Below are 18,533 nucleotides of genomic sequence, written 5' to 3'. Positions count from 1 at the left end.
CACAAATGGAGCATTAGGAGGTCCGAGAATAGTGCCTTCAGATAGACAGGCTCCTAAAAGAGTGCGAATGATCGCTGTAGAGCGTGTGAAGTATGGCTACCCAAGTAACGTAGCCTCATGTTCTCATGTTTTATGTCTGCACTATGCCAGCGCGGGTGAAAATTTAGTGTATTTTTGCTCCAATTTTATATTTATTTGGGCGCGGTTGACGTTCTCAAATATACGAAAATATTTCCAGGAATAATCACATTTACCAATCGCGACAATTCAACTCGGTCTTTGAATCGAATAGGACACTGTTTGATTCGTTATTCGAAAGCTTCGAATGTTCACACACCCTTAATACCTAGAGCACCTGACGGTTGTGAAAGTGCGACCGCGATACATAATCGACACTGCAGTATCGAGCCGGTCTGTCAAGTATCCCAAATAGGATACGGCGTCTTTTAGAGCATACTTAAACTAACCACGCATTAATGAAACCGCATACGGTGCTGCGATGCTCCGCAAGTGTTTAATAAGCCGTATGCGGCCGGCATGAGCATATTGAGAAACGTATATGCGAGTGAAATAAGCCAAAAAAAAGGAAACTCAAATCATATCTAGAGCTTGGTGAATCGCACATTGCACTGGAATGCTGCTGCAAACTCTGACAGCTGCTTAACGGGTTCGTTGCAACGGCGCCTCGCGTCCCCGTACAAGGGGTCCACGTAGTGGCCGCTTGAGCAAAGCGCGTAGAACGATGACACAAAGAAAAGTCTGTCTTGAGCGAGGCTCGACAGCCTGGCGTACGCACTGCTCAAGTCTTGCACGACAGCTAGTCTATACGCAGACAGGGCGGCCAGGAGAGCCTTGGTGTCCACGTGGTACGGGGGCCAATCCGACGGCATAGTGTAGTTCGAATGTTCAAAGAACAATGTGCGGCCTCGCTTGTTTCGATTGTGGCTTTGGTTGTACGCCAGCTCGTGAAACAGGCCCCTGAGAACTTCGTCAGCAATTAGCCGGCCAGCGCCGCCGTAGTTGACAGCTGGCGGCAGGTCCGAGTGGTAGAAAGGAAAGACGAAGTAGTCCTCCGCAACCGTGAGTGCGCCTTGAAAACTCCATCGATGGCTGAGCAAAGAGCCCGGCTTGAGAACATTCGTGGTGTCTTGCTGCTGCAGCCGCCAGCGCCCGACCATCACATTCAGCCAGTGGATGAAGAAGCGAGCGCGGCGTGACGGTTCTGGAAGCACGCTGGCCAGGAAGCTGTCCCTGTTCGACGGGGTAGCAGTACTATAGGCACGGAGCTGAAGAAACGCCTTACTTCGAAGTGCCACGGCATCAATAAGAACGTCTCTCACGTCCCGAACGAAGGACTCGGCTTCCTGATGCTTGGGAAACAGACTGAGCCATCCGACACCCACGGTACTTTCGATCTGGACGAGGCAGCGGCGCTTGTGAGCCGACGGAGGCAGGCCTGCGAGCTCCAGCGTGACATCCGCGATTTCTCTGTGGGCCATCCAGCCCAACTCGTGAGCGACGCGAAGTCCCAGGCTCAGCGTTAACGCCTCTTGCGTCTCTGTATTGAGTCCCAGGATGTAGACGACAGACCGTAACAGACCCAGGTTTTCCACTTGCACGATATCGCTGGGCGAAAAGCGTCGTGCCCACATGAAATGCTCGTTGAAGAGGAGGACCAGACGACCGGTTGCAATGCGGAGAGTCGCCGTCTCGGTAAGGTTGCGGATAGACATGCGCACTATTCTCGGTTCAGGCACGTTCATGGCAGGTCCCAGCGTCTCTAGTGTGAGCTTGTCCATGGCCTCGATGGTTGAGACGATTTCGCCAGAGGCCGACTCTGAACCGTCGAACAGGCGCAGCATCTTGCGAACGTACATGTGGTAGCGAAGCCACGGCGCCGACCCTATTGGATGGCCGGCGAATGCACGCATGGTAGCCATCCACGAGCGAAAGGCGGCGCTGGGAACAAATTTCAGTACCGGCTCGGTGCTACCGACGCGAAGTGGAGACAGTCTGATGTTGACTTGAAACCAGAGATGAATGTTCCAGTTTCCAGAGAGGTCGAGCAGAATCGCTAGTGGGTCCCAGCGAGATTTTTCGGGCCATGGCAGGTGATGCTCGAACATGAACCTTCTCAGATCTTGCAGGCTGCTCTCCGAAAGTTCAATACAGGACCTGGCTAGGGCGGACACTTTCTTCTCGACGCTTGTAACAGACGAAACGGCTTGAGCCTTGTTGTGGCTGTCCTGGGAAGACTGTTGGATAACGTTGAGCGCGTGTTTGTACATTGTATCTTCAGCCGTGTCCACAACAGAGAGCAGACGGTGTTGATGCTTCCAGCTATCGCAGACATACCCGTAGAAGTCTTTGCAGGGGTCTTGAGACTTGTTGATGGAAGTTCTGATAGCTGCCAGGTAGAGTTGGCATGCCATTTCGTCGCAGCCTGAAAACAGGGGAAGGTCCGCATGTTCTGCATAAGCCCTTCGGGTGCTGGCACGGAGAATGTCGCGGAACTTTATGCGAATCCATAGAGTCGAGCCAAGATAAATCAGAAGAGCGACGCTGCAGAGGATGGCCGTGGTGGAAAGCACTGCTAGGAATCTCCGGTTCATGTACCAATTCCCTGGTCGAACCACTACTTCGACGTCGTTGTGTTCCTGCGAATGTAAATGTCGGCGCAGAGACGTCGCTTTATATAACAGTTTATGAGAGCAGAGGTCTGTAGTATCCCATCAGTATTACGTGTTTGGTAGCAGTAGTGATAGTCTAATAGTAGTAGCAATTGTATTGTTCGGGCGTCCTCCATTGTTAATGGTGATGAATGTTAACAAACCAAATAACATAGAACACTTTTTCGTTTCCCACTACGCCATGTCTAGGCGACATTTTTGTAATACGGGTCCAAATTAAGAGCTGTGGCGTACAGCATCTACGCAGCTACACACTGGCCAAGGGTCGTGTTCACAAAGTTTCTATTAAGTAAATGCTTTTCGTGATGAGCCACACCCGCGGGCATCATATCGCCGCGTAGCCTATTATGGCTACCGCGGCTACCGTGCATATCTCAGGTCATCTGGGAAGTCTTGCAGGCATTCAGAGCCCACGGCTTCCTTGCGGACAATGTCGAGCAGAGTTCACCAGTTTGGCGCCGTCTGTGTTGTGGCCCTTAACATAGTTGTTACCCGCGCCCCTCCCCATGAATGAAAGATGAAAAAGGCCTTTTCCAGATGGTAATGCCTTCCGCGTTTTTCGCTTTCGTCAGTGGTCAAGAGACGCTCCGCCGCGGGCGAAGTGTGGAACGCGGCCACTCACGAACACGAAAAGCGCCGAAAGGCATTACCATCGGGAAAGGCCATCACTACCAAATCGTGGTGCAGGATGGCACGAGGCAGGTACAGGGTCCTGAATATTTATCTGCGCGTGTTCAAAGAACGATTCTGCGCTCACTGATGCACCGTTCTTGCTCAAATTTCGCACAATGTTCGCATTTTGCCGTCGACTTTGTTTAGTGTAACACTTAGCACGATTAATCGCCTGTTTCTAAGACAAAAATGAGAAACTGCTTCGTCTATGGGAAAAATGGCGTCTGAAAAGCCAGCCCTGGCATAGACTTGTGTCGCCAGTTGCCGTCATTTGCAGGAAGCAGCGTTTCAGAGAGGGCTGCCGTGTGTTGCGCGCTCCAGGAACAGGCGACTCCCCGTCCTGAAACGTTGCTTTATGCAGATGACGACAGATGGCGACACAAGTTTATGCTTGCGCCATCGCCGCAGCAGCTCGCATCCCCATAAGCGCCGGCAAATTTCCACTATTTTTGTTAAAAACCAGGCAACTAACTATGCCAAGTGTTACACTAAATGGAGTCGTCACCAACATGCGATATTTCACCAACAGCGAATTTTTTTTTTTTTGAATGCGCGCAGCCTAAAAATTTAGGACCCTGTATTTGCCTCCGGAAGCCTCATTGTAGGAGACATTGATGCGTTATAGCTGCAAGTCAAAGTCACCATGGCAGGTTCCACTGAGATCGATTCGATGCTCATCGGCGATCACTTCCCAAAACTTTCCTACGTTTTGGTTCCCCGCCTGGACCTAAGGCCGGAAGACCGGCCTGGACTTAAACATTTTCACTAGGGGTGTGCGAATATTCGAAATTTCGAATACGAATCGAATATTTTCCTTATTCGAAACGTATTCGATTCGAGAAATGCATATTCGTAAGTTCCCGAATATTCGAGGACGGCCGAATATTGGTCGAAACGGCGAATATTCGGACAGACTGTGAATAATTTAGCAATTAACGAATTATATGCTTGCTCCACATTCTCCTAAGAACATGTTTATTCACTGAGAGCTTCACATGATTCGCTCAATATCTGTATGCTCTGCATCAAGACGGCAAGTTGGGCCAGTTGGTTGGGATTCATAGTAAGGTTCGTTACAGCGCAACACAAAACAAGGACAAAAGAAGGTACATACAAAACCATGACACAGCGTCACAGCACTGTGATCTTAAGTGCTGTAACGAACCTTACTATGAATGTGTACGCTCTGTTCCAGTCTATCTGCATCAGGCCCGTGAGACATGATCAGTTTCTATTTTTCTTTACCAAGCTTTATTCCAGGGCTCTGTAACAATATATGATGTACTTTCGGGCTCTGTAAGTATGCGCAATAAAATATGCACCTAGAGAGTGTTACCTGGACAAATGTTGTCACAGTGCATAGAGAGCCCTTACTTTCTGAACATGTTGAGCAGTCAATTTTCCTTCGCGATAATCTGTAACAAGCGTTTACCTGACAGAGCATTACCCGACATTACTTGAGTGCATTACCTATAATGAGTGCCTCTTTAACCTGAAGCAGCCTCTTAAAATGCAATATTATTTTTAAAAGGGTAATAAAGATATTGTTACCTCGTTTTGCAATTTTTTAATACTACACATATATTCGATATTCGATTCGATATTCGAAGACAGTTTTTCGACTTATTCGTATTCGATTCGTATTCGAAAATTTCGATATTCGCACACCCCTAATTTTCACGCATCTTGGTGTAGATGAGGAGGACAATGATGACAGAACTGATGCTTTACGTAGTCCTCCCGACCGCAGAGACAGTGCACAGCGCCTCAACGGTCGAATACTAACATAGTTTTTATTTCACGGACGATAACGATACTCCTTAGCGCAAACTTTGAGCGAAGCTCTACGCGTGTTTTTATTTCGTGATACATTTCCTTGGCGCGGACAGGCTGTCTCATGTGGCACGCTGCAAACGGAGCGAAGTGTGGCACAACTGCCTTGCTAATCAGGAAATCTCGGGAACCAGTGCGTGGGTGACGCGTGGTTGCGATTCACAGCAGCCGCCGTTGACAGCCCTCCGCACATGCAGCGCTTTTTTTCCGTACATGGTGTCAGTGGTGGCATCGGTGAAGAAACGACGCGCGCTACTCCAGCGCCATCTAGTAGCCATCGTGGTCGCAGAGCCTGTCTTTCCTTCACACGCATTCGCCATAATCTCCTCCTCCGCTTTCGTTCTAGCGCTCTCTTCGCCACTGCCGTCTTTCATTCACCACTGCGCTCCGCGTTCGATTTCATCCTTTCCCATGCTCGTTCGCTCGGTTAGGACGGATGCCGACGCTTGCGCGTTCTGGTACTATGGCGCCATCTCGTAGTCTCGTGCGGCACTCTGTTTTGCTCCTCACCCTTTCGCCGTACTCTCCTCCTCCCTCTTTCCAACTCATGCTTTCACTGTAACCTTCTTCTGCACATCCCTCATCGCGCTCTCTTCACTATCTCCGCCTTTCGTCCCCCACTACCCTCCGCGTTTGCTCTGCCCTCCTTCGCTCTGCTCGTTTGCTCGGTTACGAGGGAGCACGGAGGAAGGAATCTAAGGAGAGGCCCTGACGTCACTCTTTGTGAAGCAAAAGTGAAGCCGGAAGTTGGCGTTGCTCATGGCGATGCTCCGCCTTTTGTGCCACCCTTCTCTCTTGTTTACATCTTTCGCGAAACCACGCCGCGCTGCGCGTGGTTTCGCGCGCGGAGCGCGCGCGCTCGCGCAACATCCGGCAGAGCAGGGTGCAGGTAACACAGCGCAACAAGACACGGTGACTAACGCAAACCTGCCCACACAGCGCCTTTGCCACGGCACGAAACCTACCAGAGCAACACGTGTGAGCGCTCAAAAAATCAGAACAACGCCGCCATTGTGGCCCAAAAGGCGTGGCCAAGCAGCAAAAAAAAATAAAAAAGCAGCAAAAAAAATGAGAACCTATACGTCATTTCCGCCACACTTTTCTCCTAGCGCGCGGAGGGGGTAGGGGCTCTCCTTAGTTTCCTTCCTCCGTGCGAGGGAGTATGATGGACGCCGAGGCACTCCGAAGCTCAACGCAGGAACGGGCGTCTAAGGGCTGCGCTCAAAAAGTTTCCTGTGGGAAAAAGCATATTTCTAAGCATTGAACTGGATTGCTCGAGGAGGCGGACATCACTTGCGCAATAAATCAAAATGCATAATTAACTAATTAAGAAAGCTTCGTTTTTAACGGATGACTGTCGTACATATTGAAATTTACGAACTGTAGCCCGCAATTGATCTTTTAATTTATTGAAGCATGGCGTTTAACGTCCCAAAGTAACACTGGGGCCGTGTCATTGAAGGGAACAGCGCAAAAGATGCGACAGGCAAACACGCACTTCTCTCAATGATGGTGCCTTGCCAGCTATGGACCTTAATGAGTACTGCAGGGCTATGATGGGCGCCGCCTTAGAGGAAGCCTCTGGACCACCTGGCGTTCACTTAACGTTAGCCTAAACGTTTTTGCATGCGGCAGCCGCCCGGTTTCGAACCCATGACCTCGGGCTTAGCAGCGCAAGTGCGCATCGCTTCAACGTAAACGCCCGATATCGTTACCCTACATACAGGGTCTCTCAGCAAACACTTTCAAACATTTTTAAAGGATGCCTATGAAAGATGGCTCAATTCCAGTTTATTAGCCGCTCTACTCGAAGCTGCGATAACTACCTTAACAAAAACGTGAAATTAAAAATTGGCTCATTAACAATAATTCAATAATTATTTTGTCAAATTATCTTATGACCCATATTGCAATTCACAAATTCTAGCTGTGGACTTCGCAAGGCGGATCCACTTGGAACGTATTCTCAGGATGACACCAGTTTCGAGATATAAATTCCCGAACTTTGCTGAGAAATACATTGGCATTCTATTTACTTGAGTGCTTCAGTACAAGAAACGAGGTTTCTTAACAATTTAACTTAAACGCCAATGCATTTCTCCATAACGTTCGGGAATTTATATCTCGGAACTGATGTCATCTTGGGAATTCATTCCAAGTGGATCTTTCGCTATGCAAATTCCACGGCTATAATTTGTAAATTGCAATATGGGCCATAATGCAATTAGATAAAACATAACGCATGTTTATTAATTAGTAGATATTGCATCCCAATTTTTTTGTGCAAGTATTATCCACCACTTCAAGTAGACCAGCTCTTGAACTAGAATTGTGATATCTGCCACGGTCAACTCCTAACGATTTTTGAAAGTGCTCGCTAAAACACCCTGTGTATGCTCCAACATGCGCACACGACACACGCTGGTCTAACTCTCTCGGGCTCGACATCTGACTCCCACCTGGTTCATCGGCGCCGGCTCTGCGAGGTCTAGCGGGTCCAGCGCGGTGCCTGCGCCATCGCCACGAGCCGCCGCCTGCATCTGGCGCACTTCGTGAAGCTCGTGCAACTCGAGGCGCTGCAAGCCCGGCCGCCTCGCCGGCCGTGCGACGCGGCAGCCGCCGCCCACCGGGTCCACGTCCGCGTCCGAAGAGCTCGAACTGCTGTCACTGCTGCTGCTGCTGCTGCAGGAAGCTCTCGTTCCGGTCTCTACCACCGCGACGCTCTTCAACTCGACCCGGTCTCCGGGGAGCCTGAACATCGTTCTGCGAGTGAATGCGCGCTTCGGAAAGGACAAGTTGCTCCGGGAGCTCTAACAACCGGTGTGGCGAAGCCGATCCGCTTTCGACGCCGGCGGTGCTGTTGTTGTTGTTGTTGTCCTTAGTGGCCGTGGCACATACCCACAGTGGGGGATTGGCCAAGAATCGGGCGGTTTAATTAGGTGCCTAAAAATAATAATGATAACAAGGGAGTTAACAATTTGGGCGTGCGAGTTTAAAAGTAAGCGTTTTGTGTTTGGAGAAAAAAGGAAATAATCAGATAAAAACCGGGTATAAGATAATAATAATAATAACAATAATAATCAATAAAAGATAAGAAATAAAAAAAGAAGCTATGGTTGGGAGGGAGAACGATCAACCTAACATGGAAATCGATTGGTTTCAATGAGGTAATTTTGGATCGCCAAGCAAACATTTCTGTTGCTGAACCCAACAATGGAGGCTCCAAAAGACAGGATCACAGGCACTGATAAAGTTAGGCCAATAGAGCGAAGCGGGATTTCGAGTAGTCGTTTTCTTATAATAGAAAAACGTCTGCAAGACAAGAAATGGTCGATTATCTCCGCTTCGCCACAGAATGAGCATAATGGTGAGGGGACCAGACCAGACCTGTGGAGGTAGAAGTTCAATGCAGGTATACGGCAGCGCAGCTTCGTGATGGACACTTCAATTTTCCGTGTTCGGCAAAAATCTCTGTTCCAAGGGTGCAGTAGATGTCCGTAATCCGCAGAGTTAGTAATTGCGGAGCCTGACACTGACTGTATAATGATACTCCTGCGAAATCTAGCTGCAGTAACATAAGCAGTCAAAGGGCAGCAAGGAAGAATCGGGCCACTTATCGATGCCTTGGCTAGAGAGTCTGCAATTTCATTAATGATTAGTCCTTTATGGCCAGGCACCCAAATCAAACGCACGCTTCTCAAGTAACCAGGTACCAATGATTGAAATGTCCTCATCACGCGAGAATCACTAGAAGCAGTAAGAGATGAGCACAATGATAAAGAATCAGTGACTATCACGGCTGACGTAATTGATGGTCCTAATTTGCGTAATGCCAGCACCACGGCCATGAATTCGGCTAAAAAAATCGGTATGAAATCTGGCAGCCGAAGACAAAATGTCCAATCGAGAATCGGGGAAAAAATTCCTACACCTGACTTTTCTTCACATTGTGAAGCATCTGTAGCAATTACAACGTTTGTTTGAAGGTTTTTCAGGTGATCTTGTAATATACCGTCTAGAATACGGTGTGGAAGTAATTTTGCATTATTAGGAAAAATGTCATCAAATTGAATATCCGTGGCAACAGCTCTGTCGGTAATAGGAAGAACATCGCATATGCGCACGCCCAAAGAGTCAAGTAATTTTTGCACAAATATAATTTGCGGATTATGTAGTCGCGGCCAGATGACACCGAAAAACAACGCAGGTTGTGAAATAAAGATTATTTGGGGATGACGCAGTGGTGATTCGTAAATCCTTAAGAACGTCTGCACCGTCAAAAGCCGGAACCTGCACGAAAGCGGCGGAACACGGGATTCAAGATAAAGAATAGAATTTGCAACAAATTTAGGAAGACCTAAACACAGACGTAATGCTTCTCTTTCTAAGAGGATTAGAGGACGGGACATGTAGGCTGGAGCTCCAGAGAAGAGCACGCAACCAAATTCTAATACAGGGCGAACGTAGTACATACGATATATCATTAGGAGTGTATCTCTTCTCAATCCTATTCGACGACTGCTCAGCCTACGCAATATGCCAATTGCACGGGTACCTTTCCCAGTCAAATGATCTATGTGTGAGCGCCAGTTGAGAGAGGCATTATAAATAATTCCGAGGTATTTAACAGATTCCACCTGTGGTATGTCTTGAAGGTGGTAAGACAATGAAATGTGCACTATGTCACGTATCGGAAATACAAGAACAGCACATTTGCTGGCATTGAGGGTGAAGTGACTAGCATCTAACCACCTCTCCAGATCATAAAGGTAAGTTTGCAGTCGTTGGTATAGCGTGTGGATGTCGTTTGCAGATGCAAAAAACGCAATATCGTCTGCATAAACATAAGTAGTTATTTCTTGATGACAAGGTATTGTGCTCATGAGACTATTAAAAAGTACCGGGGAAAGAACTGAGCCTTGCGGTACGCCTCTCGTTTGTTTGTGTCTAGAAGAAGAAACGCCGCTTGCATAGCAATAGAATTCTCTTTCTCCTAAGAATGACCGAATCCACGCTACTATATACCCAGGAACACCACAGGAAGTTAACCGATTGATCAATATTGTGTGCTCCACAGTGTCGTATGCTTTAGCGATATCGAGCGTCACTAAGGCAGCGTATTGCTTATGACGTCGATCGAGTTGTATTCGGCTTTCTAAGTCGACGTGGGCATGCCAGATGGAGCAGCCGGCCCTGAAACCAATCTGACAGGGACTAAGAAGGGAATTATCATTAACAAATTTCATGATGCGACGGTGAAGAAGCCTCTCAATGAATTTTACTACGTTTGATGTAAGCGCAATGGGCCGAATGTTCTCTAATACATACCTTCCTTCTTGTTTCTTAAGCATCAATATTACCTTGGCAAGCTTCCAATGCAACGGAATCCATGCATATTTAATTGAATAATTCACCAGGTCTAAAAGAACGCTAGGCGATTCCTGTAACAATATTTTTATCATTGCATTTGTGACGCCATCAGGGCCAGGGGCAGAATTCGGTAAACATTGTGAAGTCTCATTTAGTTCAGCTAAGGAAATTGGAGTAAAGTCATCCCAAGGACCTAATGTAGAATGAATAGCCGGAAGCCTGGCCGTAAATCGATTTTCTAAGCCTTCGGCAATCCCTTCTAGGGAGGCGCTCAGTTCCTGCGGCGTCAAAACAATTGAATCTAATGTTAAGGGTGTTGGTAGCACCTTTCTAGCACGAAGGAATGAAAATAAAGCACGCTTATTTTTTGAATTAGATAGATAATCGTAATGTCTAATATCGTATTCCTCTTTGGCTCGATTAACAGTACGCTTAAATACACCAGCATAAAACTGATAATTTTTCCAATTGGTCGGGCACTGATTATGCAGGAGCGCTTTCCAAGCGGCCTTTCTTTTTCTGTAGTCCCGCGTACACTCATTATTCCACCAACGACAAGCGGTTCCTTTAGCCGAAGGGATGACAAATTCAGCTTGCTTCCGGGAATCCTCTAGAATTGAGCAAATGGTTGAAGCGATTTCCTTATCATTGGCATTGGCAAGCTTCGAAACGGCAGAACGCAAGAAAGTCTTAAATTTCGTATGGTCCATAAATGTGCATGCCTGGTAATCTAAAGATGCTATTTGACAATTGATTTCAAATGACACAGGAAGATGATCGCTGTTGGTTGCTGAATCAACCGCTACCCACGACAAAACCTTGATGCCAGCGCTACAAAATGTCAAATCTAACACTGAACGGAAGGGTCCTCTAACAAACGTTACTTGTCCTGTGTTCTGACATGAAAGGTGACTATCAATAGTCCACTCCCAAAGTCGCTTACCACACAAATCTGTTTTTTGTCCCCACGACACGTGATGTGAATTAAAATCCCCTACAAACAAAATTTCTTTTCTGCATGCAGCCACAGCCCTATCAAGTTGACGCGTACTTTGCACACCGCTGGGGAAATAAGCATTTATAATTGAAAATGGATGGTATCCTGGGAGACATAAATCTATGGCCAAAATTTCACAGTCGCAGTCCATGATTTGAAAAGAAATTTTCGCCTTGTGACAAATTTTACTGGAAACAAGTATCATTAATCCTCCACCTCGCGAGTCTCTATCTAATCGGAAGGACCGAAAACCTTTTAAATGAAAATTTTTCTCTGGTGAAAGCCACGTTTCTTGAAGAAGTAAGATATCTGGATTGAATTGAATAGATAGGCAAGATAAATCTGTTGAAGCTGAAAATATAGAACGACAGTTCCACTGCAGCACTTTCAACTGTCCAATGGTGTTGAACGCACAGCAGCGGCAACTGCCGCCTTTAGAATACTTTCTGTAAGCACAGGAGTTGGTTGACTCTTTTTTGATTTTGGTTTCATATTTTTTGAAATTGGGGACCCCATACGTTTGGGAGCTCGAGTGTCAAGTTCCATGTCTGTGACAATAACAGTGTCTGAATAAGAGGGCTCATCCTCACGTGTTTGGACTAGCGAAGTAGTGTCTGTGGAATATTCTGCAACTGTGGAAGACGTCTCTACCTCGTTGCTAGGCGTTCGATGTGTGGCGTTAGATACTGGGCACTGCATTGGTGTCCTAGTTGGCTGCATTATTTGCATCATGTGACTGGAAATGATTTGCGCTAAGCAATCAGAGAGACTGGATATCAATTTATCCATAGCTTTAGCCATTGCTTTTTCAACAGCAGAGTCAATTGCTTCTGAGAGGTTAAGATCCATGCTTGGAGTGTTGCGCGCTGTAACACCAGAGTATCCGAAGGCCCTGTCTTTGATAACTGAAATTGCATCTCTTCGGGAGCAACGACGGCGGTCGATTATTTCAAGAATTTGTATTTCTTGAGCGCGAGCTGAGCAGTTCGAATAGTCTGCTGGGTGTTCTCCCCCGCAGAGGCAGCACTTTTGAGATTGAGTAGAGCATTCACTTGAAGAATGACCATCTCCACAGTTGCGGCAACGCAAGCTAGACTTACATCCTCCTGCGCTGTGCCCGAATCTCCAACAATTCTTACACTGGATTGGACGTGACGCAAGCGGCTCTACACGGAACACAAGAGGCCACACCTTTATTTCAGATGGACATGATGTGCCCACAAACGTTGCAATAACAGATTCTGTCGGAACCCTCTCGTTATTGGCCAGTCGATTGCAACGGTAGATGGCAATGACGCCTGCTGCGGATAGCTTGTCCAGGGTTTCAGTAGGACTTAATCGGGAGCACGGTGTAAGAATAGGATAGGTGGCTGAACGAAGGCCGTCCCGGCGGAAAAAAGTCGTGCATGTATCGCTTTGCCCTCGGCAGATGGCGCCACAGACACAAGGGCCTTGGTTTTGAACCAGAGAAGCAGGACGAGAGTCATTGCGGATGTGAAAAGCGTCAATAAAACGTTCGAATTCGCTTCTTACGGTAAACTAGATGCGTATGTTATTCGAGCTTGAGACGGAAACTTGTTTGCGATGAACGAAGCATACGTTTCACGACATTAAGCGTTCTCCGGGAGCTATGTAGTGCACGCGCTCATCCATGCCGGTATAGGAGCATGGCACAATGAGTCCAGCGCAACGGTAGTTGGCAATACTGATCAGGCTCCTTGACGCTGCAGCGAACTTTGTGAAATATTAGTGGCTACGATACATGACCCAACCACAGACCTTACCATGATGAAATGCCAAAACGTCCGCACGAAAACTAGTTTTACGTGTACTGTAACCTATATAAGCTCGCAGTTAAATTGTAATGGACTGCAAAACAACTTTCCAATGTGGCTATTCGAAGGCCGCATTTTTTAATAACTGAAGTTGAATGTTCTGGTAGAGGTTGTTGTGATGTTAGTGTGCAGGATGGCCTAGCCTTGGTTTGACGGCATTTCCTCCGCGTGAGTCAATCATATGGACGACTGTCATCTAAAAACCACGGACGCAAAAGCAGTAAAGTTTTGAGCAGATTGACATTTATTTGACATGTACAGAGAACATGCCATAAACTGAATTATTCGTACAAGCGTTAATGTTCCATAAACAAACCGGACACTGGCACACATGTCGCGCACACGGGTAAGTTCATGACGCCCATCATTTAATTCAGCACATTAAACGTAGAGTTTTCACCTACTGAAGCTTCGACAGCTTTCGCAGCTCCTTCGACTTATTTTTTGCCTCAGATTTCTGTTGTTTGCAGAACTGCCTCATTCTCATGGCTACATAACTGTGTAGCACGCCAGCCATAACTTCTTCTTTATGGTCGGCACAGGAGAACTGAAACTTGTACTTATCAAGCATGTTTTCCAATGTTAATTCATAGGCATTTCTGAGAGCCGCATGCTTGTGGAATTCCATCTCCGTTGCATGAAGCAACTGAAAAAGACTTCGCTTTGGGTGCAAAAGACCTCCCCTGGTTTTACACAGAACAAGGCTGCTTTCCGGCTGATGATGAAGTGCGCTTTCTTCCAATAACCCTTCACGGCATTTTGCACACGTTGCGCTTTTCAAGTACTTGCGGCATATAAAACCAGCTAAATAATAAATTATGCAATCTGCAGCTGCCGGTGCTTCATGCAAGTTGTCGAACACATGGTCAACTTCCTCTTCAGCAGCAACTAGGCCATCTAGCTTCTCTTTGAGTTGCTTAAGGTGTCCTTCTGACTTGACACTGTCGTCAAAAGCAAGTTTCAAATCTTTGAGCGTGAGTACAGGTGCACCTTGCCGAGATTCATTTTCAACTTGACAGTTTCCGAATTTAGGGGGTTTAATCAAACTGTAAACTGATAACATGTTGTAAAGCTGCAGAAATGTGGGCATAGATGGGTGGTCATTTTGGCCACCAGCCTGTCGGATAATGCCAAAAAAGCGTTCCAACACGTCTTGGTTAAGTTTTCCTGTTCAAACATATCTGAAACCGCACTCCTTTAGCAGGTATCTTGATAGTTCCAGTGCGGACAAAATAGTCACACGAAGGCCCTCAGCGGTTTGCTCGGTTAGGAAACTTGCTCTTGAGATTTTTCCTGATACGACTTCTTTTTCCCATTTATTTAACCAATGCAACGATGAGGCCAGGACCCTCAAATCTCGGCTGCCAACAGTGATGCTTTCCTTTGGATGGTTTCGGTTAAGAGCATCAAAAAGATCATTAAACCTTAGTGTGAATTCTACTGTTGCCTTGACATTTTCGAGCCCTTTTGTGCCTCTCTTCGAGTAGAATTCCAAGCCTTTCGATACACTCAAGCTGAACAATTGAGTGGCCAACTTCACCCGCATTTTTTCGGTCGTTGAAGGGTTGATGTGGGACAGAGTCAATTTGGGGCAAACACGCAAATTTCCCGGCTGTTTAGAATCCTCCATAAACAGCCTGTCAAAATGTGCCCAGTGAACACGATCGCCATTTACGCACAACACTTTCTGTGAAAGCAAACGGTTCCGAACGCATTTCAAAAGATGGGGTGCGTCAGAAAACACATATACGTTGCGTTTTTCATCAACGGGGTGGATGAAGTAGTTCCGGGTATGTTGCAATGCTCCAGTGACGCCGAATTCCTTCCACATCGCACGGTTCGTACTTGCGCCATCACAGACGACTGCGTCGACTAAGGCTCCCGCATCTTCAAGCAAAAATATTGCTTTTAAGACGAGCTGAGCGAGTACAGCTCCCTTTGTGGGGCCCTTGCTTGCAAACACAGCTATCGGCTGAGAGTACTTGTCGCCAAATGACCGAAAGGTAAATACAAGCCCGTGGTCAGCAAGGTCGTCGGGGGCCTCTGAAGAGTCTCCATAATCAGTGAAGCCACTGTATGTCATCGTCTTCGAATGAACTCGAATTTCCTTTCGGACGCGCATTTCGTCGAAAACAAGTATCCCGTGGCGTTGAAAATCGTCTTTAGTGGTCATCTTCTTCTTAAAGGCCGTGAAAAACCTCTTGTCAAAGCCACACCTGACTCTTATCATGCTCAGGTACTTGCGCACCGTCGTAACGCAAGGAAGGGGGAGCACCTCATTATCTCGCAGGAACGAGTATGCAGATGGGCTGCGTATGTGCAACAGCAAGCACATCAGAAGCCAATCCTCTGTGTACCGTCTGCTTTTTTTGTTCGTGAACCTCGCTGCTGCTACGCACTCCTTTACCACAGTCAGCTGAGCACTAGGGAGATCTATTCTGCGTAGTTTCTCACCCAGTTCTTCTTCTGACATTTTTTGCATGTGGATACGAGCTTCTGCAAGCTCCGCCGACATTTTTTTAAAGCGGTTGAGCAGACGATTTTTCGACCTTTTCAGAGCATAATTTGCCCGACGCAGTGCTGCAACTTTGTCCTTGCTCTGGTATGAAGTCAACGGACGCGTACCTGAAGGCCTAAGCCTGCGCTTTCTTTCTTCTGTTCTTTTCTGGTGCATTCGCAGGACGTTTGAAAGGCCAGAACATTTGTGACATACTAATAAGTTCGAGTCACTAGGGTCAAGAACAATAGAGCATCTCTTGTGCCGCCATCTCTGGTTGTTGTCCAGATATGCGCATTTTGTTTCAGCGTGCGGGTACTCCAGAGTGCTCGGTCCACCACTGCACAGTTTTGTCTTATCAACGTGCTCTAAGAAAGCCTTAACGTCATCCATAGTTGTTAAAGTACCTTCAAAGTGCACATCTGCCATTGAAACTGACCTGCCCATCACGGTTATGTTTGCCAGCATATCTTCATGAATTTCAACAATTTTAGTGGTTACGAACGAAGATGCGGTGCTCACTGGCGATAGGCCTGCATCTGACAGTAAACGGCTTACAGGTACTTTGGTGCGCTCCAGTTGGGAGAAGACGACGCTTTTTACTTCTCCAAAGTCGAGCAGGTGGTATCCCCATGATTTTGACGGAAGAAACGACCGTGGTAAATCGCCGAACAAGCTTGCGAACGCAGATTCCAGGGATGAGCTAGGTCCAGCAGATTGAGGCATATTATCACATGTCTGCTCTTCAAACGCATCCATGTCGTGCTCCGGTGCACTCGGCAACGCTTGAAACGAGCTCCCATTAACGCCACCACTGTCACTGCTACACGAGGCTTCTTGCTCGTTACAATCTTTTGATGAAGCGCATTTTCTTTTCGACTGCGACCACGGTTGTCTTTCCGCCGGGCGCTTCCTTGTTTTCACTGTTTTAGATAGGTAAGCCGGGCAGTCGGGAAATCTTGTGGGAACAGCATCGCTCGCCAGCGATGCCTTTCGCGGAGCACTCACCAAGACGTGTCCTTTGTAGTGCGCTGTCCAGGTCTTGGACACAAGGTGAGGCTCGAAGTGCTTTTCGCAGACGTGATCATTCGGCTGAAGGACTCGATCCTTCCTTGGGATAGCTCGACGCCAAAGGTTCAAGCGTTCTTCGTCTTTCGGTGGAGAAAAGAGAGACAGTTTCTCCGTACAGCCTTTGTAACCCGTTCTGCAGCGGGGAACAAAACATTTCTTGCCCATCACACTCACATGTGCACGCCTGACACCAGAAAAAGAAATGCCGAGCCGCGTTGGGATAGGAGCGAGCGGCGCTAACATAACCAATGTAGGCCCCTAACAATGTCGCGCCACCTGTCGGAGAGTGAACAAAACATGCACCAGTGTTGGGCACTGCCGCTCCATGTTTAGCGGCCGCCGTTCGCACACCTATCCTATTCTTACACCGTGATCGGGAGTCTACGCCCCGTACAAGACCCTTGGTGCACGCAAGGTGAGGCGGAATAAAAGCACTCACCGCGGTGGAAGCGAATGAAGTGCATTTCAAGAGGTCTTCTACACAGGTCTGGTCGGGTGAACGACACACTATACCTCCCCGTCCGAACGCTCGTACATCAGTGATGGTCTGGAAGTGGTTAGACGTGGCCTTGAGTGCCTTCTGGACAGCCTGTGGATTCGTGATCCTGATGGAGCCTCCATTGGTAGGCACAAGCGCCACAGGAATGGTGCTGACGCCACTGCGAAAAAATAAATCTATGGGCAATTCATTAGGTGGCAGGGATGCTGACCAGGCGGATCGCGCCTGGCCAGGAGAACTGGTCGACATCAGCTCAAGACGGCTGACGCAAGGAATGCCAATCAACCAGGAACTAAAATACGCTTATTGAGACACCTTAAACCACCCGATACTCAGCCAAAACACCACTGCAGGTCAACGAAACGGTCGCTCTGTCGAGGCAAGCAGGAACCAGGGACAACGTAACAGCGGGCACCCGCAGCGTCCTTCTTCTTCTCAGCAAATGCGGAGCTCAGCAAATGCGCGACCGGACGCGAGCATGGATCTTCTTCTTCTGAAGATTCTTCTGAAGATTCTTCTGAAGACCGGCGGTGCTGCAGCTGCTACACCGCGTGGCACGTTCGAAATGCAGAGCGTGACTGTTCTTCTTCTCTTCCTCGTGTGCCTCGATTGGCGGGTTCTAGTCGCTCTTTGTTTAATAATTTATTCATTAGCTTTTACAGCGACGCTCTTTACGGATAGGGTTCTCTGCATTTTTCGTGACCGTCAACAAATCAGTGTGAGCAAACAATATTGTCACGGCTCACTGGAGACAAGAGCGGAGAGCGGTATTTAATCGAGAGAATTAGGACAAGCGCTCAGTTAGGCTTCTTGATGATAATGATGATGATGTCCTTCATGAGTGTGGCGCTTACCCACTCGCGGGGATTGGCCAAGAGTCCGGCAGACTTTGCTTATGTGTTCAGAAAATGGAGGTAAAAATCTAAAATTTTGTTACATGAATTTAGGCGAGGGCAAATCGAAACGGTTCAGTAGATTGTCATGCTACGTAGTGGAAAAAAATAATAATAATTGTCTATAATATATCAATGACACAATAGAGGAGGAATGAATAGAATAATACGGTCAT

General features: G+C 47.5%; 1 protein-coding gene across 1 annotated transcript; it reads right to left on the bottom strand.

Moving 5' to 3' along the window:
• Window positions 1-18: 18 nt before the first annotated feature.
• On the bottom strand, window positions 19-17,854 carry LOC139059893 (endothelin-converting enzyme-like 1). The gene is made up of 2 exons (XM_070538432.1): window positions 7,655-17,854; window positions 19-2,657 (listed from the first exon to the last, which is right to left on the bottom strand). Exons 1-2 carry the CDS (start codon window positions 7,952-7,954, stop codon window positions 603-605), a joined length of 2,355 nt encoding a protein of 784 aa, XP_070394533.1. The 5' UTR covers window positions 7,955-17,854; the 3' UTR covers window positions 19-602.
• Between the last annotated feature and the right edge of the window lie 679 nt (window positions 17,855-18,533).

Source organism: Dermacentor albipictus, chromosome 5 (assembly GCF_038994185.2).
Source record: "Dermacentor albipictus isolate Rhodes 1998 colony chromosome 5, USDA_Dalb.pri_finalv2, whole genome shotgun sequence".
Taxonomy (NCBI): Eukaryota; Metazoa; Arthropoda; class Arachnida; order Ixodida; family Ixodidae; genus Dermacentor; species Dermacentor albipictus.
Note: the sequence above shows the minus strand (reverse complement) of the source record. Positions and strands in the feature narration are given on the sequence as shown.

Coding starts and splice junctions, on each gene's coding strand:
- LOC139059893 (XM_070538432.1), bottom strand. CDS start 7,954: ATGTTCAGGCTCCCCGGAGACCGGGTCGAGTTGAAGAGCGTCGCGGTG. Junction 2,658..7,654: donor AGCCGGCGCCGATGAACCAG/GTGGGAGTCAGA, acceptor TTACATTCGCAG/GAACACAACGACGTCGAAGT.